The 26,739-nt window shown below is 47.1% G+C and overlaps 1 protein-coding gene across 2 annotated transcripts in view; it reads left to right on the top strand.

The window, feature by feature from the left end:
* rxfp2a (relaxin family peptide receptor 2a) overlaps positions 1-25,424 on the top strand; it is a 34,191-nt gene extending 8,767 nt beyond the window's left edge. Inside the window, exons 2-18 of one of the 2 annotated variants that reach the window (XM_035435292.1) lie at positions 1,041-1,181; positions 1,718-1,795; positions 2,919-3,024; positions 3,613-3,684; positions 6,298-6,369; positions 7,634-7,705; positions 8,794-8,865; positions 10,802-10,876; positions 11,619-11,690; positions 14,654-14,725; positions 15,975-16,046; positions 16,256-16,327; positions 18,117-18,188; positions 18,548-18,777; positions 21,973-22,383; positions 24,388-24,606; positions 25,137-25,424. In XM_035435292.1, coding sequence (XP_035291183.1) covers positions 1,041-1,181; positions 1,718-1,795; positions 2,919-3,024; positions 3,613-3,684; positions 6,298-6,369; positions 7,634-7,705; positions 8,794-8,865; positions 10,802-10,876; positions 11,619-11,690; positions 14,654-14,725; positions 15,975-16,046; positions 16,256-16,327; positions 18,117-18,188; positions 18,548-18,777; positions 21,973-22,383; positions 24,388-24,606; positions 25,137-25,405 — 2,177 coding nt within the window. In that variant the 3' untranslated portion in view covers positions 25,406-25,424. The remainder of the gene's footprint in view (positions 1-1,040; positions 1,182-1,717; positions 1,796-2,918; positions 3,025-3,612; positions 3,685-6,297; positions 6,370-7,633; positions 7,706-8,793; positions 8,866-10,801; positions 10,877-11,618; positions 11,691-14,653; positions 14,726-15,974; positions 16,047-16,255; positions 16,328-18,116; positions 18,189-18,547; positions 18,778-21,972; positions 22,384-24,387; positions 24,607-25,136) is intronic. The other variant, XM_035435293.1, reaches the window with a different exon arrangement.
* The last annotated feature ends 1,315 nt before the right edge of the window (positions 25,425-26,739 follow it).

Raw genomic sequence — 26,739 nt, 5'->3', positions numbered from 1 at the left:
ACAAACATTTAGATTAGTTCAGGTTCATTAGAGAGAACAATCTTCCTTATGTTCACCCTCAGAATATGCAACAATGTTCTCGACTGTGTTAAATACAGAACAAGTGTCCTTTTTTTAACTGTCTCTCTTATTTAGCAATTTGCGGTATCGTTTTTGTGGTTGAAGTCGCTTCTGAAAGCGATGATAAATTGGCAGTTGAATAACAACGAGCAGTGCAAGGAATTGCTTCATTGTTCGGGGTTATCAAAATTCATCACGTTCCTCCAGCCCTTCCCTGTTCTCCCCCACTTTAATTTTCCTTCTCTCTGTCGCTCTCCCTGTCTTTGTGATTAACAAGTGATCGAGTCGTTAGCAATTCCCTTTCATCATCTCTCCTACCCATATTTTCACTTCACTTAAAAAACACCTCATTTTCCAGGGCAAACTGACATTTTGCCGAGATGTTTGATGGTCACAAACCATCCAGAGAACAAATGAATGAATTATAATGCCTATTATAGCATTACGATAGATTGCATTTATATATGCAACTTTCATCTCATGATGTCACATAGCTTTATAAGGAAGTGGGGAAGTTTATGAAGGGCCCATCGGAGGTGATGGACAGTGGCCATTTTGTATCAGAATGCTCACCACGCATACTGAGAGAGAATACGGGGGAATGGTCAGGTGATCGGATTAAGGGGAGCAGTTCAGGAACCTGGTCATTCCTTATGAAAAAAGTCACTCTTTCTTTCTCTTCTTCATTCATCATTGTCATGTTTTTTTCTTTTTGTTTTTATTTAGCATTTAAGTGTATTTATAGACCTTGCTGATGCTCTGATTGGTTGCAATAAAGGAGTGTCAAAGGTCTTCATTCTCTCTCTTTCTCATTCTCTATCTGCCTCTATCTCTTTCTCACCCTTTTTCTCTCTCTGTACCTCTTCCTCTGTCTCTTTCCCTTTTCTCACCATCTTTAACCTCTATTTTCTCCCTCTCTCACTACCTCTCTCTGTCTCCTTCTCTCTCCTCTCTCTCTCTGTCTCGGTTCCTGCCTGCAGTTGCAGGGGTGGCCAGCAGGGCGGAGGTGGAGTGCTCCTTGGGGCAGTTCCCCTGTGGGAACCTGAGCGTGTGTTTGCCCCAGGCGCTCCACTGCAACGGGCACGAGGACTGTGCCAACGGTGCCGACGAGGAGAACTGCGGTGAGAGAGGGTGTGTGTGTGTGTGTGTGTGTGTGCGTGCGTGCGTGCGTGCGTGCGTGCGTGCGCGTGTGCGTGTGCGTGTGCGTGTGCGTGTGCGTGTGCGTGTGCGTGTGTGAGAGTGTGTGTGTGTGTGTGTGTAACCATGTCTGTGTGTGCGCGCTTGTGTGTGTGAGAGTGAGTGTGTGTGTGTGTGTGTGTGTGTGAAAAAGAGAGAAGGAAAGACAGACTGTGTATGTCTCAGAAGGAGAGAAGGAAACACAGGGCGTGTGTGCTTCAGAACCAAAGACAGAAGGTATATTGTGAGGGCATGGAGGAATGCACTGGAGGAGAGCAGCTATGTTCTCTCTCTGCTGCAGTATTGCAGTGATAGGGCAGTCCAGTCTCTCATACAGCCTGTGTGGGGTTCACTCAGCATGCGTGGAGTTTCCATGACAGGACGAGATGTTACCAGCGCACGACGCTTCTGCCCTTTGTTTGGACAGGAGGGGGCCGCCTCTGTCTCCGTCTGAAGTGTCCCGTTATTCTGTGCTCTCCAGGGGACAACAGCGGCTGGGCGGACTTCTTCGACCGGACCACAATCAGGAGGAACCAGCAGGAGCTCCCCCGTGCCTGCTGTGAGTGTGTGTGTGTGTGTGTGTGTGTATCTACTGGGAGTGTGTGTGTGTGTCTGCTGGGAGTGTGTGTGTGTGCGTGTGTGTGTCTGCTGTGTGTGTGAGTGTGTGTGTGCATCTCGTGTGCTCTTCTGGGCCCATATTCCCAAACCATCTTGAAGGGCTTTTTGAAACCTAAATGCAATTGTACTAAATTGATTAGTGTCGGCATAAAACAGAATAATTCATTACAGCTCAATTAAAATTAGCATATCAGAATTGAAATTTATATGTCAGTGAATATAGATGTGGCTGTTCTACATCGAATGATCTAAGGCAGTGGGTTTCCTCACTACCAGAGGGCTGATCCAGGATCTGGCTTTCCCTGTTCATATCCCAACCTTATCCATTATGACCTAACAGACCCCAACCTTACCTATTATGACCTAACAGACCCCCACCTTATCCATTATGACCTAACAGACCCCAACCTTACCTATTATGACCTAACAGACCCCAACCTTATCCATTATGACCTAACAGACCCCAACCTTATCCATTATGACCTAACAGACCCCAATCTTACCTATTATGACCTAACAGACCCCAACCTTATCCATTATGACCTAACAGACCAAATCTGATTCCAGATCAGCACTTGCACTCCAAGGCCCCTTATGAATACTCTGAAGAATCTGTGCATTACATGTACTCAGTTGGACGGTTTGAGGCATCAGGTTGCCTTGAACCATTTGGATAGGGCAACTTGATCTCTTGAATAATTCACTGCCCTTTAACTTTTATAGTAAGCCCTTTTTTAAGCCATAATGATCTATCCCATTTTTTTTTTAAAAAGTTGAGACAACTCAAGCCCCTTAATGAGCCTGCGTATAGGTTTTCCAGTGAACATGCCCTGATATGTATCCTGCCTCTTGCCCAATGCATGCTGGGATGGGCTCCAGTAAGAATAAGCGGGTGTAGATAATGGATGGATGGATGGATGGATGGATGGATGGATGGATGCCCTGATATTTTATAGCTGACTTTTGTGATTCTGTGCGTCTGACGCGAACACTGCAGGTTGAGAGATGCATTCCGTTGAGGAGTGTTTGGCTTATTTTTAATTTGATTACTTTTTTATTTGCAGACCTGCAGGAGTACCCAGAACACTGCGAGTGCACAGAGACCGAACTGCAGTGCGTGCAGGTCCACCTGAACACCGTGCCCCAGGTGTCCGCCAACGTGACCCTGCTGTAAGCTCCGCCCCCGCTCGCAAAAACCTGCGCGCCTCCAACCCGCCGCGCGATCACGTTTCCCCCGAAAGGGTTGTAACCGCTTTAGACGTTCCACGTTCCCCACGGCCCGGTTTCCCAGCTCAGGCTGACGGCATTCGGAACCTTTAAAATGTTTTTTTTTAACGAACCCCCGGAGGTACAAGGCGACGACACCCCGGGCGGCCCCCACCAGCGCTGCCTGAAACCGAGCCCCAAGTCTTTTCCCTCCGAAATGTCGCCATCCATAAGTGCCTCTGACGTGCTTTAATTCGTAAAGACTTTAATTCGAACAACTATGCGGTTGTTCCCTGCACTTGGACCGGTACTTCTCTCTAGGGGTTTCGTCATACTTGTTCCTGGTTATGGTTATACACTTTGCTGTACGTCGCTCTGGATAAGAGCGTCTGCCAAATGCCTGTAATGTAATGTAATGTAATGTAATGGGGGAGGGGGGGGGGTCTGAGTTTGCTGCTCTTTTGGACAGGTCGCGCTGCCGAGCTCGGCGCGGGAAACGGACGCGCGGCTCTCCGTGACGCCTGTTTTTTTTGTGAACGTGCCTCCGGACAGGTCCCTGAGGAGCAACGCCATCCAGAGGCTTCCGGATGACGCCTTCGAGAAGTACCCCGAGCTGCTGAGGCTGTGAGTTCCCACGAGGCCTTGGGGCTCGTTCACGGGGGGGGGGGGGGGGGGGGCTGAACATTCTGTCGACGTTTCACGCTTTCCGCCTGTCGAACAGGATAGCACGCTGGCGGTGCGGGTAACATACCGAGACAAGTTCAGTATGTTAAAATAAAACAAAGTTGAAATGTGTTACTGGCAGTATTAAAAGCCTACACGTAATCTCCCGCACCGTCACCATCCATTGCATTACATCATATTTATTTGGCAGGCGGTTTTATCCGAAGCGACGTGCAGTAAGTGCATACCGAAGGTCACTGGAAGAATCACAGGGCCGATAAGGCACAATACTCATTTTGTAGCAGCTATTCATGGCCATGAACACATTAAGTCCAGTTCCAGTAAACATTACCTTCTGACCTAGCCAATGCCAAGTCAAACTTGGAGGCATTGCAAGCCACAACATCGAGACGACGATACAAAGTACAACGTAAGCGCTGGATGGAGGTACGTGTAACACGCAAGCGCTATGGCAACAAAGTAGCCATCCAATCGCTGTCCTGTAGCTTGGAGTTCAGTTCGGTCCTGTGCACCCAGTTTAACACGCAATGTCCTTGCGACGTTGCCACCGCGCAAGGCAGCGTTATAGCATCGACGGAACATTCCGGTAACGTTGTGAGGACGTTATCCCGTTAGCTGGGCACGTTTCAAAAAACATCCACCTAACATTCCAGCGCCCTTGAATACACCTGCCCTCGAATACGCCCCTGAAGACAGCGCCAAATCGAAATCAAATTCAAATTTTATTTGGATAGCAATATTTACAGAGAACTGCGACAAAGGCGCTCTGCAGAGAAACAGAAGGAAAATTGTAGAGACTTGGGGGAGGACAGCCAATCAGTGATGCCCAGCACAGACTCTTGAGACTGGCCAGGTACTCAAATCACACTTCCTTTTCATCTTCTCTGCGGGTGGTTCTGATTGGTGCAGTGACATCACCGGTACTATGACATCAGCTTACAATTATGGAACACTATCCTCTGAGCAACGTTCTCAGTGCTAATTTGGTGGGATGGAATTTGAGGACCTAGGGTTTCAACCAAGATTGCACCATTTCATGCATACTCCATATCACCAGCGTAAAATAACTGTTTTTTTTTATTCATTGGTTTGAAATCAGCTGTTTTTTAATGGGCTACTGTTGGTTGCATGTAGCCAGACTGCGTAGGTTTTGTAAAACTGTTTCCTTTTTTATGAGGTTCAATTTGAGAACATAATGTTTTTTAAATCTATCAGAAGCAGTTTGGTGAGACAAACTGCTTTTGCTGGGGGAAGAAACCCCTTTAACACTTGCATTACATTGTGTAGGGACAAATGTTGATTGAATCCAGGTTGAAGCATTTGCTTGCTTTTAGAGAACATTCTGTTTGTTTTATCATGAATTCTGATGTTTCTTTCTGCAGGTCTCAGCAATTTATTAATCAGTAAACCAATGTGGTACTTGTCTTATTTCCCTGAATAAAACATGCAGAAACAAATGCACTTTTGCCTTCTGTGAAGTACACGGTACACTAATTGTTTGAGATTATGCATGCTCGTCGGTGACAGAACATCATTAATCTGTCACACTCAGCTTTTTCGCTTTATAATGGAGTGCAGTTGGAAGGGATATAAACCGGTGATTTAATTCACCCTGCGGCTCAAATGGGCTCGGCGTGTTCGCGTGACCGACTTTGCAACACAATCACATTCAGTCCAGAAAGGGGCTTTCAGCACTTCAGGTTGTCGTTCTTCACATTTAAGGAGAAAATCCCTTCTTCCCCGTGAGCGCCGAGTCATCCAGTTCAGCTGTTAGCACCGGAGAAGAAGCAAAGCATTGTGGGCTCAGGGAGGACCCGGATTCGGCCAATCAGGCGCATTCTTGTCTTGTCGCCGATTTAAGTGGCTGGGAGTTTGTTTTCATGCGCAGGGACGAAACGCGTGTTCGGTTCCTGGGATTCCATGGCTCGTGATGTTCGGGTTTGTCTTTGTCCTGCTGGCAGACCACCAGGAGCTGAATTTATTGCAAGGCGACGGGTGCAGGGATGGTCGCGTTCGAACGTCTTGCGTAAATTACGACTGAAAGAACTCCTGTATCACCCGCAAAAGAACAAACATGAAGAAAAACTGTTTGTTCTGAGACCAAACTGGACAGGCCCGTTATTTTACTGGAAAATGATGACTATCCTGTAGTGCAGAAATCAGACCTATGTTCCTTCTTTTCGCTCACGTTTGAACGAAGAGCTGAAAGACCTGCGTCCCCGAACATGTCCGTGCCGGTGCAGGACGGCGGGACATTTGTGGGGTTCTGTGAATATGCCTGTCCTCATGGTTCTGTGCACTTACGGCTGCCGAGAAGCCAATTTCCCCCCCCTTTATGTAATTAAATTAAATTAAAGTCCTGCAAACATTCCTTTAATTTAAAAGTTACAAGATAAGGTTTAGTTCTGACAATAAACTCCATCTTAAGTTACGAAGGGGAACATGTGATGAGGTCTTTAAGTTAAGGGATGTATCATTTGAAAAGCCCTTTATAAAATGATTTGAAAAAAAAAAAAAAACTTTCTGAAACGAGTCTTTGTTTCTCTCTGACAGGTTCCTGCAGAACAACAGCATTGAGTCAGTTTCCACCCGTGCGTTCAGTGGGCTGTACAAACTGAGGAAACTGTGAGTCCTCTTTCGTCCATTTTAGGCCTTTGAAGAGTCGGTTTTCAGGACGTGTTTTTTTTTTTTTTTTTTTTTTTTTTTTTTTTTTCCAAAAAGTCAGTGTTCTAGAACTCCACTGCTTTCGGTCACCAGCAGTGATTGTGACATCAGCATTAGAATGTTCAGTTAAGGACATTCTAATCACATATTTGTGACCTCACATCACAAAAGGGTTAAAGGGTCAACACGATTTCCCCAGCAACAAACCCATGGAGGCTGACATAACACTGTGTGTACAAAGCATTTAGGAAAGGGCTGTACTAGGCTGTGGTTTCATCCTTGTGTCCTTCGTATGAACCGTGTAGCCAGTGAGAAATGTGGCTCTTGAATTTTAATGCCATTATTATTATGACTGGCTCAAAGCTTGAATACTCTGCTCGCTGTTAATCCATAACCAAGGTTATGATGTCAGTGGGTATAAAGTGTAGCGTTGCGTGGAATCAGTGGAAGGAGTTACAAGCGGATTTAGCTGGAAAGTGCTGCTGGGAAACTGTGCCTTGGTGGGAAGGAAAATTAATTATCCGTCCTTCTAATCAGAATCATTAAATTATGGCAAATATTTGCTTGGTGAGGGCTACCCTCCCAAATACGTTACATCTGTGTGTATGCATTGGATGTTCATTTGATGAGCTCATCTTGAAAACCAACTGATTAGAGCTAAATTAAGATTAAGCTAAAAACGTTGACTGTGTGCAAAAGCAGTCCAGAGTCGTCGACGTTCTTGTGTCAAAACAGTGAAGCTAATTCTCTCACCTGAAAATGCCTGAACCTGCTAACCAGTGCCTGTTACCTGAGCCTGCAATCTCTTTATGATTCTCCAGTTTTTATCTTGTGTTGGAATTTAGACACTCTCTCTAAATGCGGTGAAGTTTGAAGAGGAAAAAAAGGACACATTGCCCACGTGAATGTTATTAAAAGATTTTCACAGGTTTGGTGTGATGGATAGTCTGTGTTCGGGCTGTTTTGATTGGGGGAGGGAAAAACGGAGCTGAGCTTTGGGTGATTGAAGATCCATGAAAGGAAATCCATGCATGGGAATGTGCCAGGGCTTTCAGAAACGCCAGTGCTCTAATTTGTTTAGTTTTCCGAAACAAGGAAAAATTGCAGGTACGAGGTTGCATATAAGGTTGCTACTTTGGTTGTTTTGTACTAAACTTAAGAAATGTGATAAAACATATCTCGTTCTCCCTCTCCCTCTCCCCCTCCCCCCCCCCCTCTCTCTCAGGTCTCTCAGTCAGAACTGCATCACTGCACTGAGACCTGGAGTATTCAGTGACCTTTACACATTACACTGGCTGTGAGTACATTACCGCCAACCACAGAATCTAAATCCACTTCTGCGGGCGTTGCTATGGGAACGGTCCGATGTGTTACAAGTTAACAGGCATGCCCACTTGAAGCCAGGTCCACTGGTCAGACCAAGGGAGGTGGGGGTGGGGGGTGGGGGGGGGGGGGGGGGGGGGTGGGGGGGTGTGGTGTGTACAGGGAGAAAATGATTTATAATGCCCCTTCAAGTTCAAATATAACACTTGAGCAGTGATGCTAGAACATTGATCGCAGCTCATTCAGTATTATCCGTGTGAACGATCCTAAATCGAACTGAATTTTTATTCCTCACAAGGGTCTTTTCACATTTTCACAAGGGTTAGAACTGACCGTAACTACTCTGAAATGGTTACCAAATGAAACGCAGTTTGGATGTGGCAGAAACCACCGAGAAGTCAGGATGTGGCCTCAGTTGTTGTAACTCTGGCTCCGCACCCAGAGTCTGACCTACATGCACCATTTGCAATCCCGTAAACGTGTTTTGAGGAACAAACAAAAGATTTACGGCATTTGCCGATGCTAGCTTTCGTCTGTGGGTTGGGAGCTGTAGCTGAGTTATGACTAATCGAACGAGCTAGCCAACGGGAAGCGCTGGCTTCCAATTTACCAGAAGGCGTGGGAGCGGGCATTCCGTGTTTTTTTTAAATCAGCAGCTACTCACTGCACAGCTGTGTCTGAATGTGGCCACCGGTGGGTTTGTGATTCTGCAGTATTGTCACTGTTTTTTCATACTTTGTAATATTTTCCTGCCATAGAAAAATGTTGTGTATACAGTATGTGGGTTTGAAAATGGTCACATTTTTGCTGCCTTTCATCTATTGTGCTTCTTAGGGACACCTGAAACTCCTAGGTGCAGAATTTTTAAAAAATTAATTAATTGCATTTTTACTTCTCAGATACATTTAAAATGTAACAGTGAAAGGAGATGGTTATTTCAATCCCAAGCAAAATTGAACAAGCTGACATTGCTCAATGTCAAGGTAGACCAAAAAGCAGGAAGATGTGACGCGTATGAAAATGCAGTTACCACGCCGGCTTATTCCTGTTTCCGCATTTCAGAATTCTGGACGATAACCCGCTGAAGAAGATCTCCCAGGACACATTCATCGGCCTCAGCGCCTTGTTTTTCCTGTGAGTGTTTTTAACTCTGTCTGTTTTTATCCGGTTGGTGAGTGAAAGGCCTTTTTTTTCGATGTGCAGTACGCTTTTATTCCCTCATTCCATGATCAGGGTTGTAGCTTCCCAGCGGACACAAAAAACGTTCTCACAACGTTGCTGGAATGTCGTGTCAGTGCTATGAAACTGCAGCAGCGTTGTGAGGATGTTTTATGTGTGTGAGCTGGGACGCTGCTGGACTATCGGTCCAGCACAGAGGTAGCCTAACCTGCCAGGTTTTATAGCCTTATGGAACGTAACTAGATTGATTAGCAGGTGTGGGCTTAGTTACTACCTGCGGGTCAGTCGGGGGTACTCATTCCCTCTGAACCAAAAAGAAAATGCAACACCCTGGCACTGTGATGGGGACACTGTGATGCTGGAGGTGCAGTCGTTCAGATGAGATGAAAGCTGAAGGGAGGCCCCTGACTCACTGCGGTAATTTAAGTTCCCGCGGTGCTTTTCAGAGGAGTTTGGGCTGTTATCTGTGGTGTCCCGGCCAAAATTGCAACAAAATGACCGCCTCTCTGTATCTGGCCTTCTGGCCACCCCTTACATATGACTGGCAACACCCCCCCCCCGCCTCCTCCTCCTCCTCCTCTTGTGATGGACTGGAAGAAGTCGTGCTGTTCAGGACGCAGAAGGGAATGTTCTCACCCCTCCATCTGTCCTTTACCTGTTTCTGCTGTCTGATAGCACCTCTCTTCTGCGCTGATGGATCTTTTTTTTTTTTGCTCACCATCTTTCCATCATCCGTCTTCTCTTTGTGTGTCTGTTCGTCACCTCAGGTAGTGAGGCATCCTGTCTAAGCCATAGGAGTGCACTTATGCGCACACACACTGACACGCACTCATACACACGCACACACACACGTATACACACACATGCACGCACTCACACACAAACAGGCATACACACACACAGACACACATGCACACACACACACACACGCACAAAGGCATACACACTCACACACGTGTACACACACACACACACCCATACAGAAACTCACACGCACTCACACACACACACACACACACACACACACACACACACAGACGAATGGAGACACAGAAACATTTGTAGAACAGTACAAGACGTGCCAGAATCGTGAGTACAGCGCTACTGTGTCAGGCCAGCGGAGGCGGAGCCACACGCCACTCTCCCACCTGCTCTCAGGAGCGATCTGCATTCTGCCCCCTCCCCCACAGCCTCCGTGGGACTCCCCTTGCCTTTTTGGGGAAAGTTCAAACCAGCACTAATTAATGCAATGTGCTCGTTAATGTGACACGGACTTCAGACGCGAGAGCCGTGGGGATCGCTCGCCGTCCGACGCCGAGGCCGCGATCAAACGGCCTCTGTGGCCAGCGGGGGCAGTTCTGCTTCAGCGCACGTTTGGGAGAGCAGTTGGAGACCATTTTAGTTTTTTTTGGGCTATTTTTTTCATGTCCAACTGTATGCTGAAAATCTACAGCCTTCCTGTGACCTTCTGTTGCAGAACAATTAGCTTAGTTTTTGGTTGCGTTGTTCCTTTAGTAGGCATGTGGCTTTGAAGTTAGGGTTGACCGTTGGCTGGTTTTCGACCGGAATGTAAGGTTTTAAAATGATTCGTACAGGTCCTGTTCGCGGTCTCTTTCGGGCAATATCATGCCAGGTCTGAGAAATTGATTGAAAAAAATTAACCGTTAGTTTGTGATGAATTTGTGTCTCAACCACCCCTCAGTGTGCGAAAGGTTCAGATAGCAATTGCAACCTCAAACCCCTAACTCCAGAAAAAAATCGGAGACTCAAATCCCAGTATAGAAAAACATGGCCAACGTGTATTAGAATAGTGTCTGCTGGGGGTGTTGTGGTCAGGGTGGTGGATGCTGGGTAGTGTTAGTTTCATTTTTTTGCTTTGTGATCTCCGCAGGTCCATGGTGAATAACTCCCTGGAGCAGTTGCCCAAGACTGCACTGTGCTACTACATGCCCTCACTCAGCTGGCTGTAAGTTCGCTTCCCTGTTGTCTTCTCCTACTGTGTGATTAGGGGGCTGTACTAATGGGCATTGTAAACTTCGACTTTTCCCTCCAGCCTGCCTAGAGTTTGGATGCTAATCAAACTGGCCTCACAGACAGAGAGCGATAAATTAATCGGCGAACAGTGACCGCGCTCGACATGATTGCCATTCCCTCACCCCGCATCGCTGAAAATTTAATAGAAGGCCTGCTGAATGGTTTCTTGTACAGCAACCCCCTTAGATTGCACAAATAATGCATTATTTGTGCAACCTTGCTATTAAATAGACAACAAACTTTTGCATTGGGTTAGTACTTTTTTCTCTTTCCCGTTTATTTATTTATTTATTTATTAATTTACTGAATATCATTTTTTTTTTGTCTAGCCTTGAAGGGCTTTAGAAGAATCCATCATACATCACGGACGTTGTCATAATCCTTGAAGGATTTTTTAAAACCGTTATTTACCCTCGGTTTTACCCTCGCTCTATCAAATTCAGACTCTTCCGACAGTCTCTCCTCACATGAACATAAATTGAATAGAACAATCGCTATATCTTACTGTGATAACAACAACAAACAACACCAGTATTAGTAGGTAATAATAATAATAATAATAATAATAATAATGCGTTCTCTCTCCCTTTCTCCCTCCATCTCTCTCTCTCTCCCTCCCTCCTCCTCTCTCCCTCTCTCCCCCTCTCTCCCCCTCTCCCCCCCCCCTCTCACAGGGACTTTGAGGGGAACCGGTTGGAGACGCTGAACTTCTCCACGCTCTTGAGCTGCGATGAGCTGACCGTGCTGTGAGTCGTTACCTCATCCCCGCCACACGGTGGCGCTTCAATGGGAGCACTTTCGGGGGGGTCATCCATACTGTACACGTTTGACAGTTTATCATCAAGTAAATACACGCTTTGTTTAATCTATTACAGGATCAAGGGTATAATATTATTGTGTATACCTTGATCCCATTTCATGCAGGACAGTTCTGTTTCTTGTTCCATATGGTATTTTTCCATAGCGTACACTTTGCCGTTGTTTTCCCATTATTAATTTAATTTAATTAATTTTTGGAGCTCTTGGTCTCCGCCTTCTTTTTGTCCGTGGGTTTCGAAGCGTGAAATTAAAGACGTGTGGAATATGTTTTCGGGGTATGAAAGGTTTTAGCGGTAAATGCTGTGGTGACACGGTTCCTTACTCCGGAATTCTTGAGCTTCTGGAAATTTCCGCGAACATAGCGTAGGGCTTAATTTATCACTGAGTTCGCCGTGGCGTTGGCAAGCTTTTTATCCAGCGAAGCTTTTGGCCATTTTGTCCTTCCCGTCGGGGTGTTTCTCTCACTGCCCAGAATTTCCACTTTCATAAATCTGCAAAAAAAATAAAATAAAATAAAATAAATTGATATTTGGATCTGATAGGATCTCCTCACCTCTTGACCATTTATTTATTTATTTTATTTTATTGTTTATTTTTACAGGGACAGTGCACAATTAAAAAAGTAATTGCACCAGAGTTAGCTAGCAGCTAATTTACATCTGTTGTCCCATCACTTTATAACATTACATTACATTACATTACATTATAGGCATTTAGCAGACGCTCTTATCCAGAGCGACTTACACAACTTTTTACATAGCACTTTACATTGTATCCATTTATACAGCTGGATATATACTGAAGCAACGCAGGTTAAGTACCTTGCTCAAGGGTACAACGGCAGTGTCCTTACCCGGGATTCGAACCTGCGACCTTTCGGTTACGAGCGCAGTTCCTTACCCACTGTGCCACACTCCGTCCCTGGACAGGACAGTTGGTTATGTTTTGTAGAATAGTGCCACTTGTCTAGTTGCACCTTCTTTTGTTCCGATACGAATGGTCATTTGCTAGGTTAATATTACCCTTACTGATTATAAATGGGTCTCTGTGGCTTCTTGGTGATGCCACATTTTTATATATACCTGAGAGTAGCTCTGATGTTCTTTCACTACTGCACATTGCTCTGCTTGGCAATTTAATGTACTGTAACTATGATTCATAGGGTAGCTGAGTGTGATTTAATGGTTAGTTGGCTATGCTGACAGTGTAGTTGATGGTTCTAGCAAAAATAACAATAATAATAATTCTCTCTCCCGCACGTTAATTCTACTGACAAAGGATGACCTATTTCCAGGGTGTTATGGCCTGGCTGTGGAATTCTCATTCATCGCTACTAGGGACTTGGCAATTAACGAATTTAAACCTTTTCCTTTGTTCACGCTAACTGCGCTAAATTGCTCTGGATTAGGGCGTCGACTAAATGGCTATAACGTCACGCGAAACGGAGCCATTATTCCCAATCTAGCGTTTGTTTTTTAAGAGTGACGCAAAACTTTTTTTTCTGTAGTTACTGCGAGTCCGTACTGCTGTGCAGGGACTGTGCGTATTTGTGCCTTTTTTAATCGCTCTAGATCGGCGTTTCTCGCACACGCCCGCGTCGTCAGAGCTCGGCGGCCGAACGCGCGTACGTCATCCCGTTACCCTTTCGATCGTTAACGGGACAACGGGTTTGCCGTGGAATTTTTCACCGTAGAGAGAGAGGCGGGGAGACGGGCTGCTCCTGATAAAGAGTGTTTGGTAAAAGCGCAACCCCAAAACAATGTAACCATGTCAATCTCTGGCTTTTTAAACGTCAGACGTGCGGGAGGAGATTAATCTGATTACGACTGCACGGCCCTTTAGCCTCCAGTCACGCTGGGTCGCGCTCCGCCATTCCTAAGAGGTGAGAGCATCGTCTGCTGTTGTGTGTGTTTGTTTTTTTTTATCGGCTGGTCGCTGCCAGTTAGGCCGGTAGAGAGCCGGTCTGATTCGGCGTTGGAGGCGGAGCCTGCTCTGATGCAAGAATCCGGTCCCACGGCGTGGCGTCTCTGCGTCACGACAAGCGGCGCGCCGTAAAACGCCCCGCGTTAATTAACCTCTCACCAGTGTTGGTTCATTTCTAATGGATAACATTTGGTCCGCGTTTTTGGGGTTAGAGTTGAATTTGACACTGTTGGTGTTGAACGAACGCTGGACGCTTCACTGGGTTGTAATGGCTCCGTAGTAGATTTTCAGTGCCTGTAGAGTGTCCATGGAGACGGGGAGAGAGAGCAGTGCACTCTGCCGTTTCGGGTCTTGGCGAGCAGGCGCCCATCGGACCACGGCCCGCACCGTCTTTTGGCGAAGCAGTGTTCTAACACTGCGGTTTGTTAGCGGTGTGAAAGTTTGCGAACTATTCTCTTCACAGCTGGTCCTTTTTTTTTTTTTTTTTAATTTTGCTTTGCCCTCAAGCTGTCTGCTATTGGCTGACTGCAGTGGCCATTTGCAAAGCTGGTCGATGAACCAGCAGCTGCACTGCTCTCAGCGGTGTAATTCAGTGTTTTGTGGGTTCTTATTCTTTAAAGAATTGCTGCCATCACACCGATTCACTGTGCAACACAGTGGCTGAGCGTTACTATGGTCACGAATCAGTCTCTGTTGTTCCCCACCTATCATTTTTTTTCTGGTCAGCTGTGACTGTGATAAATACATAAGTACATGAATGCGCCCTCTGTTGTGACCAGGGGCACCACCGGGGATTTTGAGCCCTATGAATAAAGATCTCAGAAAGGGTCCCTCCACCCCAGAAAATTTTATGTTCTAATATGTTTCCACAGAACCCTTAAAATCATCCTACTCCTCTTCCGTTTATGTCACCCCTGGTTGTGACCTTTTGTGTTTTATAACAATCATTTTCGCGAATCCTCTTTAGGTCTCTGCGTGACAACAGAATCAGGAAGCTCCCAGAGAACACTTTCCAGCCCCTGAGCATGCTGGGAGAGCTGTAAGTAATTCACACCCCCCCCCCCCCCCCCACGTCCCCCCCTTAGCTGTTTATCTTTTTCGGAGGGGCGAATGTAACAGGCATGAATAGACTAGCCTGAACCATAAGACATCCCCCTACCCACCCCACCACCCCCCCCCCCCTTTCCCGCACATGGACACCCTACCCAGAGCCGACCTATCCCAGAATGCACTGCTCAGTTCTGCGTTTGGTCTACCCATTATCATCCGCATCGGAGAAAGAGGAAAATGATGGAAGATCTTCCCTTTGTAGTCTGGTTTTTTAAATTGGGTTGTTTTTTTAAACTCCTATTTTAATCATTTGATATTCATCTTATTTTATCTGTTCTCTTGTATTCATCTCTGTCTTGTGCCCTAGTCTCTAATGCAGTAATATTTGATTGATTAAATTGATCATGCCAGCCTGACTCACTTCGTTCCTCCAGCATGATGGTGTTGGCCCGCCTCCAAGGTTTCCACTGCCTTTGAGTGGAGTCAGCCCTCTGTCAATCAGAGCAAAAATACCCTTGTCTCAAAGCACATGACGCAAATGTAATGGTCATAAACCTTTATATAAAAAAAAAAAAAAAAAAAATGGTATATGATATGGAATCTGTTTTGTTGTTTTTATCGCTGCCTGAGCTTGTAGGGAAGGAGGTGCCAGCGATCCGTGTGACGCTGTCTGGCGTGGCTGTTTTTGGCAGTTAATGCAGCCGTTCTGTGTGGGTGAACTTTTGGTTCCAGTTTGACAGGGTGTGGAATTTTACAATGGAAAATTGTGGGTGCCGTTCCTTTGCGCTGATTGGTCGATTCACGATAGCGAAAATGTTTAGGCCGGTTGACGAGCTGTCAAGTCGGTGATTGACGGTCCGTTCGCAAATGTTGACAACCTGACAACAGAGACTGCTCGGAAAGATCTGACTCACAATGTAAGTGGCTAAAGATGTGACCTTTTGTATCAAGGAGACTGCAGAACACAATTCATTTCTCTCCCCTTACTTTTCTTGTTCCCCCCTCCCTCCCTCTCTCCTTCCCTCCCTTCCTCTCTCCGTGTTGTTAGGGAGGAGGTATCTTTCCTTGCACGAGGGAGATGGAAATCTTATACTTTAATTCTCACCATTAATTCTTTTGTCCTGTAAATTGTGCAGTCAGAGGCCTGTTTTTTTTTTTCAGTGTCAGGGACAGACTGTCCTTCTCGGTTTAATGGCTCTTTGCTCATGTTTCTTTCTTCTGGTTTTTTTTTTTTTCAGTGACTTGTCAAACAACAGAATCACGGATCTCCCCTACGGCATGTTTCGGGGGCTCAAGTCTCTGGAGATTTTGTGAGTCCAGTGGCCCCATTGATTAGTGGCACTGTTTGCGGCTAAGCTAATATCTACTGTTTCAATTAGCCTAGTATTTCCTAAAAGTTTATATCTGGAATTAGTAATTCTGTTTTTTATTTTAAAATAATTTAGTTATTTCCGTTTACACCATTGCCGCTGGAGTCCATCATGGGGGGAGAAATGACTGTACTTCTTGTCTGTTGCAGAAATATATCCCACAATCCTTTGCACCGTGTGCGCCTCGGTCAGTTCGATCCGCTGATCCAGCTCCAGTCGCTGTGAGTCACACACCCCCCCCCCCCCCCCCCGCGCTTTCTTGTGCATTGTGAAAACACAGTTCTGTCAGGTGGATGCTATTTGTGGGCCATTATCCACGCCCTCAGGACCGGTTTACAGATTTTTGGCTGCGCTTTTATGTTTTTTTTATATGACACATTCATAGGGTGAGGAACAAACACTCACAGATGGAAAAAAACAGTAACAGTACCGATAGAAAAATAAGCAAGGGCGGATCCAGGATTCGATGGATTGTGGTTCCCTAGACGGGTGTGGTGAGAAACTCTGCTGGCCCGGTGTAAAATTGTTCTGGAGCGGCTGTGGCTTGCATGCGATTGGCTGAAAAGCATCTCTTGCGGTGGGTGGGTGATGGGGGCGTTTGTTCCGCAACAGTGCTGTCCCAAAACCTCCATGCAAGAGAACTTATTTCCACCAGCAGTCTGCCTGCTCCAACTGCACATGAAAGCCACTCCTCTAAACCGTGGGAAGAAGAATGGAAAATGCAGTATATCTGAATATACATAACTACATCAAATGTCCGGTTTTAACCCTTTGAAGAGTAAGGTTTCAATTTTCAAAATTCTTCGTCAAGTGTTCTAGAACTCTGCTGCTTTTCAGTCACCACACTAGTGATTGTGACATCAGCATTAGAATGTTCCGTTTGGAACATTGAGAGGGAGGGGGAAGTGTTTCTCATTGTGGGGAAAGTGGGGAGAAATGGATGTTGGGCTTTCACGTAGGCCTTCAGTGCCTCTCTCTGTCGGAGGTTCCGTCGCAGAGGGTCTCTCACAGAAGTGGCCCCTCATTCGTTAAGCTTGATCACATGGTCACATGGCCTCTGTTCCCTAGAAGCATTGCTATTCACGTTTGCCCCAGGATCATCACTGAGTGTTAAATCACCAAGCAGTGCCCACAGATTTTTTTCAGATACGTTTATTATTTCTAGATTTTCAATTCTCCTATAACTGATATCTGGACTTGTCGGTTATGCACAATTGCAAATCAATCTCTGTAGGGGTTAAAATGCATGTTCACACCGCATCTTGGCTTAAAAATCCCCAAACTCATATGTGAGTTGAATTTTATATTATATATCAGAGGTGTCAAATTCCAGGCCTGGAGGGTCGCAGACAGTATCTGTGGTTGGAAGGCGTGGGGTAGGACATACCCCCTATGTGTACATGCGCGCGTGTGTGTGTGTGTGTGTGTGTGTGTTTGTGTTTGTGTGTGTGTGTGTGTGTGCTTTGACGATACTGCTTAATGCATCCCTGGCATGCAAGTATGCTGGATATAATAGAAATCTGCTGTATTGTGTGATGAATTGGAAAGGGCACAGAGCAGGATTCCCCTATAAATAAATTTAAAGAAAAGACCAGACATACCTTCGGCAGTGTTTGAAACTGGCTGGGCAAGGTATCAAAAAAAATAGTTTCTGAGGCACCTGATCTAGTCTGATTAGTCTTGTGCTGCTTAGTCATACAGATTAAAAATAGTTTTTTTAAATAGATTTTATTGTTTGCTGCCACCATGAATGGCTGCCAGTTTGGTTTCATGTATAAGGTCTTAAATCTTTTTTTTTAGCACTGAAGTAATGTAAATGTATTTAGTTTTTTTTTAATTCTCTTTTAGCACGTTGATAATGTAAATAAAAGCTCCTCGCAAAAGATTTATTTGTCTTTGTGTTTTTACGAAAAGTGGTATCGAAAGATGTACTGTATATAAACCCGATTTACAGTGAACTGGAATACGCAATGAATAATACTTTTTTTTTGTTATTTATTTAAATCGCAGTGGTCTGGAGGGCATCGATATCCCAGATATCCAGACCCGGATGTTTCGACCGATGGCAAATCTGTCCTACATGTGGGTATTAGACAGTGGTTTCACAGGAAACCGTTTTTAAAAAAACACCTAAGGCATCTGTACCTTGTTCATGCCAGCGTGTTTCCCATAGTTCCTAGCCACTTACCAACAAAGTTTGGATTCGTCACGTTTTTGTATGTTCTTATGGAAATGGAACATACTAAATATATTGAAAAATCAAGATATAAATGGCACAATATATATGGACAGATGTACAGTTAAAGGCTCTTTCAGTTCTTGCAACACATAAGAACGCACTGGTGTGAAATATATTTATCGTTATGTTTTCACGTAGCGTAGCTGCAGTATATTGCAGTGCGTCTCCTTTCGGTAAGGGCAGGCGTCCCACGTTGTTTCAGATACTTTAAGAAGTTTGAGTACTGCTCCTACGCCCCCCACGTGAGGCGATGCCGACCCAACTCGGACGGGATCTCGTCCTTCGAGGACCTGCTGGCCAACGCGGTGCTGCGGGTGTCGGTGTGGGTCATGGCCTTCGTCACCTGCTTCGGCAACCTCTTCGTCATCGGCATGCGCTCCCTCATCCGCGCCGAGAACAGCCAGCACGCCGCCTGCATCAAGGTCCTCTGCTGTGAGTCTCGCTCTTCGTTCAGCCTCACCTGTTCACCTTTACCTGCTTATGTTTACCTGTTTACCTCACCTGTTTACCTTTACCTGTTTATGTTTACCTCACCTGTTTACCTTTACCTGTTTATGTTTACCTGTTTACCTCACCTGTTTACCTTTGCCTGTTTATGTTTACCTGTTTACCTCACCTGTTTACCTTTACCTGTTTACCTCACCTGTTTACCTTTACCTGTTTATGTTTACCTCACCTGTTTACCTTTACCAGTTTATGTTTACCTGTTTACCTCACCTGTTTATCTCACCTTTTTACCTTTGCCAGTTTGCCTCACCTGTTTCTCACCTTTTTACCTTTGCCTGTTTAGCTCACCTGTGTACCTTTACCTGTTTACCTCACCTGTTTACGTTTACCTGGGCCAGGGTGCTGGAGCCTATCCCAGCACGCATTGGGTGAGAGGCAGGAATACACCCTGGACAGGCCGATATATCGCAGGGCAATTACAAGAAAGCTTTGGATATTTGTTTCATTTTACTCAAACAAATGAAAATGCTTTTTAAAAATCATATAAACAAATGCCAGTGCTGGTTAAAGTGAATTGTGACCCCCCCCCCCCCCCAACTGTGCTGGATATGTCAGTTAATTTTGATTCCCTTTCATTTATGTTTTCAACTTCAGCTGTTTTATTTTATTATTTTTATTTTACTCCGCCAGCATGACAAACTGAAGAGGACACTTCTCACTCGTAAGCAGTTAAGCCGTTTGATGATAGTGTGAGTTCTGAAACACCGACAGGACCGACTCCGATAAGCATTTTTTGAAAACTCCCTGTCAAGTGCCCAGAGCCCGGTACTGCGGGGGCGAAGAGGCCTTCGTTTAACATGTCAGTGCACAGCTGCTGATAAGAGTGTTTTTAAATCTTTTAAAACCATTTGACTTTGGATGGACATTTCTGCCAAGGCCTTCCACATGCTCCAGTGAAAGTAATCATGGCAACTAATGCGGCGACAGAGGTCAGATTGTAGTTGGCGTTCAAAGTAACGGAACGCGGCACGAGTGACTGTTGATCAATGCCGATCAACTGAGCAGAAAGTGCTGTTGTGCAGCGCTTTCCCGGTGCGCACTGGCTATCGTTGGCGATCTGCAGTTCAGCGATCACTTGTTCCTCGCTGCTTCGCCGAATCAACACTTTAAATCCGGGCATTATTCGGGCTGGGCTCACAGGTGAAAGAGCTGGTCCTTCCACCTGTCCCGGGGCTGAGGAGGGCGCTGAGCGACGCCTGACTTCTTTGCCGTGATGTGGAATTTCGCGTCGGACAAGGCTGTCAATCAAAACGAACCGTCGATCAAAAGGATCGATGAGATCACGCGTGGCGATTTGTAAATTTCATAAATATACAACAATTCACATCGACGGAAAATGTATTTCACGCAGTGTGATTTTTTACAGTGAATTCATTGTAAACTCCGATTAAATAGTCTGATTAAAATGGAAGTGTTCCGTGCAGGATGGTCTGGACGTATGAGAACACTTTGTTCTCGGATTTAAACGTAAACACGATGTGATACTCGGTCCGCCTGAGAACCGGGCTCGGCTCGGCCGTGCCGACTGGTGGAGAGAGCGCACGCACCGGGCGTCGCGTTAACCAATCAGACCAGGCGCTCAAAGGTGTGTTCCTCTCCACGGTTCGGGGCCCGAGACCGGGAGATACACACACACACAAATACACACACACACACACACACACAAATACACACACATGCACACAGATACACACACACACTCACACACACACTCACACACACACACACACACACAAATACACACACACACACTCACACACGCACACTCACACGCACTCACACATACACACACACACACACACACACACACGCACTCACACATACACACACACACACACACACACACACACACACACACAAATACACACACACACATGCACACAGATATACACACACACACACACACAAATACACACACATGCACACAGATACACACACACACACACACACAGATACACACACACACACTCACACACAAATACACACACACATGCACACAGACACACACACACAAATACACACACACACATGCACACAGATATACACACACACACACACACACACACAAATACACATACACACATGCACACAGATACACACACACGCACACAGATACACACACACGCACACTCACACACGCACACTCACACACACACACACACACACACACGCACACAGATACACACACACACACTCACACATTCACACTCACACGCACTCACACACACTCACACACACACACACAGGTTAACAAGCACACGCCTGCAGCTAGATAGCTGAGATGTACATGAACACGGCGATGACACAAGCACTGTAAAAGCGCTGTGATCAGTGAAATGACAGACTCGGGACGAGGGCTGTAATTAACCTGTGCGTCAGAGGCCTGATTCGGTTCACTGTGGGGACGCGGCGTGCAGCACACGCTCCAGTCCCCATAGAGACCGATCCGCACGTTAAAATGCAAATTAACACACCGCCGTCCGCGTCACGCGCGTAACGAGCGCTTCATTCCAGGTCCACCCCCCCTCAGGCGCCTCGGTCAGGGGTGCGATTCAACGTTTCTCCATCGCTTTCGGACCTGCTGAAAAACACATTTTAATCTGGTTTTTTTTCTCTCTCTAGTTGATCAGCAGTCTCCCAGACCGCCTCTCCTGACTGTGTGTGTTTGTGAGCGGTGTGTAACTGTGAGTCAGCGATGAGCGCACGTGCTGACTGTGTCCAGGCCATCGGTTTTAGCCGAGCTCTGAATTTCACACGGAAGGGTCCGCGTTCTCCAGAAGCGCAGAGCAGAGACTGCGAGATCGTTCCACGTCTCTGTGTCTCAGTTAAAGTTCAGTTGGAAGAAAAGCCTTTTTATTATTTTAATGGTAATGGAAAAAAGAAAATGATTGTAAACGAAAGAACGTGTGTGTGTGTGTGTGTGTGTGTGAGAGTGAGAGTGGGACCGTGTGTGTGTGTGAGAGAGTGAAAGTGATAGTGAGTGTGTGTGTGTGTGTGTGTGTGTGTGTGAGAGTGAGAGTGAGAGTGGGACCGTGTGTGTGTGTGAGAGAGTGAAAGTGATAGTGTGTGTGTATATTTGTACACTCACACACCTGACCCCTGCGCGTGTAACACACACAGGCGCTGACTGCCTGATGGGCGTGTACCTGTTGTTCGTGGGCGTGTTCGACCTGAAGTTCCGCGGCGAGTACAACCGGAACGCGCAGGCGTGGATGGAGAGCGTGGAGTGCCGCACGCTGGGCTTCCTGGCCATGCTCTCCTCCGAGGTGTCGGTGCTGCTGCTCACCTACCTGACGCTGGAGAAGTTCCTGGTCATCGTCTTCCCCTTCAGCCGCCTGCGGCCGGGCCGCCGCCAGACCGCCGCCGCCCTGGCCCTGGTCTGGCTGCTGGGCGGCGGCATCGCCGCCGCGCCGCTGCTGGCCCGCGGGCCCTTCGGCAACTACTATGGCCGCAACGGCGTCTGCTTCCCGCTGCACTCCGACCGGCGGGAGCGGCCCGCCGCCCGGGCCTACTCCACCGGGGTGTTCCTGGGTGAGGAGCCGCCGCCGCCCTGGAGAACCTGTGGGGGGGGGGGGCTGTGGGGTCGGGGTCAGGTCGGGTGGGTTGGGGTTGGGGACGATTCTGGTGGGGTGGGGTGGGGTTGGATCGGGTGGGGTGGGGCGGGGGTCGGGTCTGGGGGGGTGGGGTGGGGGTGTGTTCGAGTGGGGGGGGGGGGGGGGGTTGGCGAACTCACCCTTGCTCCCTGATGTGCAGGTGTTTGTGTACACTAATTACCCGCCCGTTCGATAAAGACTAGCTCAGTAAGCCAAGCAGTTGTTTATACCGTCAACCTGTTCTCACGCAAAGTAGACCACGGGGAGCATTCCGTACAGGGACAAGGGAAATCGATCTATTTAAGCAGTTTATTCCGGTTACTGTACTCTTCATCTGGTTTCTCGCGTCGGATTCTGATGTGTGTACAAACCGCGGATCAACTGGCTCGACGATTTAATTAAAGGGCTTTTTTTCTTTCAAAGATATAATTTGAGAGAGCTGGGAAAATCACTCGGAAAAAGTTGGAAGACGTTTGAGAGGTTAGCGGGTCATTTTAGCTATTTAACTCTCTTAATAATGTGGAATAGGAAAGTAGGAGAAGGTGTCACATAACGAAGGCATTGAATCCCAGAAGGTGCCGTGGCGGGGGATCGAACCCCAGTCCGCGAGGGGGGACTCGTATGAGGCTGGGTGGCCTGACACTCTACAGCAGGGGTGTCAAAGTGAATCCCAAGGGGGGGCCGCTGTGTCTGCAGGTTTTTTGGTGCTTTCCTTTCAATCAGCTGCCAAGTAAGACCTCGAGAACAAGCTGCGTGGATTCCTCAGCCAATCAGAGGCTTAAACGAACCACTGGTGCCGAGAACACCCCCCCAAAAACCAGCGGGCGCTGCGGTGCTCCAGGACTGGAGTTTGATGCCTGTGCTCTGCGGACTTCACCAGACACCTCACCCTTTATGTGTCCTCACATCGCCTTCGTAAAGCTCCGATCGGTCTGCGAATTAAAAAACCGAACGACCGCGCCCGTTTTTTCACCGCTGCTCTTTACGGGAACGCCATGCTAACGACGACCCGCTAACGAGCTAACGAGCTCACGACGCTCGCGAAAATGAACAGATCCGCCGCAGGGGGTCCGCCGGGGCCCCCTCCTTAATGACCTCATCAAAGGCGGGGCTCGGCCCGAAAGCGTCCCGCAGAGCGTCCCCGTGAGAAATCAGAACTCCGCCGGGCAAAGCTTCCGCTCGGTCTGCAGCCCGCTCACGCCCACCAGCTCCAGATCAAAGAGGCCGTGCGGAATTCCCCACCCCCACCCCCACCCCCCACCAACACACGGCCTTCCCTGGGGGGCTTTTCGTCTGGCTCAGAGAGGCTTCAGCCCGGCCAGACTCCTCCCTGGTGATCCTCAATAAAATGGGAATTTGAAGTCTAATATATTTGTCTGGATCGCGCAACGCCGCACAGTATTGTGGGAAATGTGTGAAATGTCGCCACTTTCATGTATTCCCCCATGTTTTGCAAATAAACTGCTGTGCTTTTAAAAAAAAGAAAAAGAAAAGAAAAGTACTTTATGGACATAGAAGGCATTTTGTGTGTGTATATACGTCATGTTGTTTATATTTTACCAGCAACTAGTTTTTCAAAAACGTGTTTGACTCGGGTGTGCTTATTTTAGTTTATGTCATAGCCTCATTTCTGTCTGTCTGACTGTTTCTCTGTCTGTCTGTCTGCCTACCAGTGTGTCTGTCCATCTGTCTGCCTGCCTGTGTGTCTGTCCATCTGTCTGACTGTTTTTATGTCTGACTGTCTGTCTGCCTGTGTGTCTGTCCATCTGTCTGTCTGTCTGTGTATCTGTCTGTCTGCCTGTCTGCCTGCCTGTGTGTGTGTGGACATGTGTGTGTCTGTGTGTGTGTGTCTGTCTGCCTGTGTGTGTGTGGACATGTGTGTGTCTGTCTGCCTGTGTGTGTGTGTGTGTGTCTGACTGTGTCTGTCTGTCTCCCTGCGCAGGGCTCAACCTGCTGGCCTTCCTGGTCATCGTGTTCTCCTACTCCAGCATGTTCTTCTCCATCTACAAGACGGGCATCAATGCCTCAGACCTGCGCAGCCGGCTGCACAAGGACGTGGCCGTGGCCAACCGCTTCTTCTTCATCGTGTTCTCTGACGCCCTCTGCTGGCTGCCCATCTTCCTGGTGAAGACGCTCTCCCTGCTGGAGGTGGAGATACCGGGTCAGTGTGTGTGTGTGTGTGTGCTTGTGTGCGTGTGTGTGTGTGTGTGTCTGAAAGTTTACATTAATAATGCAAAATTATTAGTGTTGTTGTTGTTGTTGTTGTTGTTGTAGCGATTTTAGTTTTAATATTTATAATAAAGTTAAAGTTTTTTAAAGACCACTGCTACTTCTGCTACCGCTACTACTATTACTACTACAACTAATAATAATCACTAAATAAATACGAAGGATCAAAATTTAAATAAACGTAGATGAATACCATGAGGCCTCTGAAATCACCCAAGCAGGAGTTGGACTCACAGACCACAGAACTGCAAATGAACTGGATGAGCCCCTAATGTGTGAGACCAGGAACGGCTGTTCCAGCCGCAATACGGCTCTGTGGTCCGGGAAATCCAAATCTGACCTTTAGACTCCTGCTAGGCTGGGTACAGTGAGGCATGTGAAGTTACTGTTTTGCGCAAAGAGGAACGGCGACGGGTTGATTGTGACCCCCCCTTCCTCAACCCACCCCCCACCCCCCCACAGGCACCATCACGTCCTGGGTGGTGATCTTCGTCCTGCCCATCAACAGCGCTCTGAACCCCATCCTCTACACGCTGACCACCAGCTTCTTCCGGGAGCAGGTGGAGCAGCTGCTGTGCCGCTGGCAGAGGCTGTCGGCCCAGCGCCGGGACCGCAAGAGCCTGACCAGCTCCGTCATCTCCATGGAGGCCCCCCGCCCGTCAGCATGCCGCCTGCACAGGCCCGGCCTGCCCCGGATAGCCCTGGTGCACACCGACGCCAAGTACGGCTGACCGGGCGGGGGAGGGGGAGGTGGTGGGGGCGGTGGGGGAGGGGGGGGGCGGAGCAGGGGGAGATGAGCCCCGCCCTGTGACGTACCTCCGCCAATCAGAACTGCCGGAGCGTTGGTGACTCCGGCGGTAAAGTCTGGACAGGACTCGTCGGCCAATGTGGATTTGCCGCGGAACTATGAGAAGTCCTTTGGAACTCTGAGAAGTTCTCTGGAACTTTGAGAAGTTTTCTGGAACTCTGAGAAGTTCCAAGGCAGAACTTGAGTTTCAACAGAATGTGACTTTACAGAAGAGGAAGTGATGTCGTGTGACCCGGAGGAGGAGACGGGAAGGCTCTGTCTCTGTCTGTGGTGTTTGGTGGAGATGCGCGGACTAATATCTGGGGGGAGCTTTCCGACCGACCAGACAATGGATACTCCTTCTGAGCCTGTTTTGTACTTGGGATTCATCTACGTGCAGGACCCTCACCACCAGCAGATGGCGACATTGTAACATGTACTCAAGGCCGAATTGTGAATGCATTGTCCTCTTTTTTTGTATTTCAGGTATAATTTATGAAGGGATGTATGTGCACTTCAGAAAGAAAATGTTTCCCTCATAGAACTGCAAAACCCAAACCTCCTCAAAAGGTTCTTAATAACTTTTATTTATATGTTGCTCTTTGACACTGCCCGTTGCCATGGATGAGAGACTGTTTATTACTGGAGGAAAAAGCCACGGGATTGCAGAACTGTCCCGTTTTTGGGGGTCTCATATTTTTAAGGAGGCCTCCAACTTCACAGCCATAATGTCCTACCTGCAGCTTCCATCTAGAAGGCTTAGAAAAGTCAGAGCCAGCATCCTGTGATCACTCACCATAATGATCCATTTGCTGAAAATAAACAAAACAAACCAAATTGCCTTCAGCAATGATCTATGCCTTTATACAGTGCAGTCCGTAAGTATTTCGACTGACATAATGTTTTGTATTTTTTGGCTCTGTATCCACCACATTGGAGGATTTTAAATAAAACCATGTGAATATGATGTTAAAGTACAGACTGTCAGCTTTAATTTGAGGGTATTTACATTCATATCAGGAGATCCATGTAGTAGGAATTACCTTATTTAAACATGGGGCACTGCCCTTTTCATACATACCAGTAGTCTCCCCACTTTAATCTTATATGCAGAGCAATGACAACAAAAATTGTGTCACTGTCCAAATACTTATGGACTGCACCGTGTGTGTGTTTGTGTGTGTGTGTGTGTGTGTCTGTACCAAAATCTTGTGCAAGCATATGTCTCTATCAGGCATTTATGTCAAATATAGCAGTTTGTTTCCTGTAGCTCAGATA

The sequence above is a fragment of the Anguilla anguilla genome, chromosome 9 (assembly GCF_013347855.1).
Source record: "Anguilla anguilla isolate fAngAng1 chromosome 9, fAngAng1.pri, whole genome shotgun sequence".
NCBI lineage: Eukaryota > Metazoa > Chordata > Actinopteri > Anguilliformes > Anguillidae > Anguilla > Anguilla anguilla.
The sequence above is the reverse complement of the archived record's forward strand: the minus strand, read 5'-3'. Positions and strand labels throughout refer to the sequence as shown.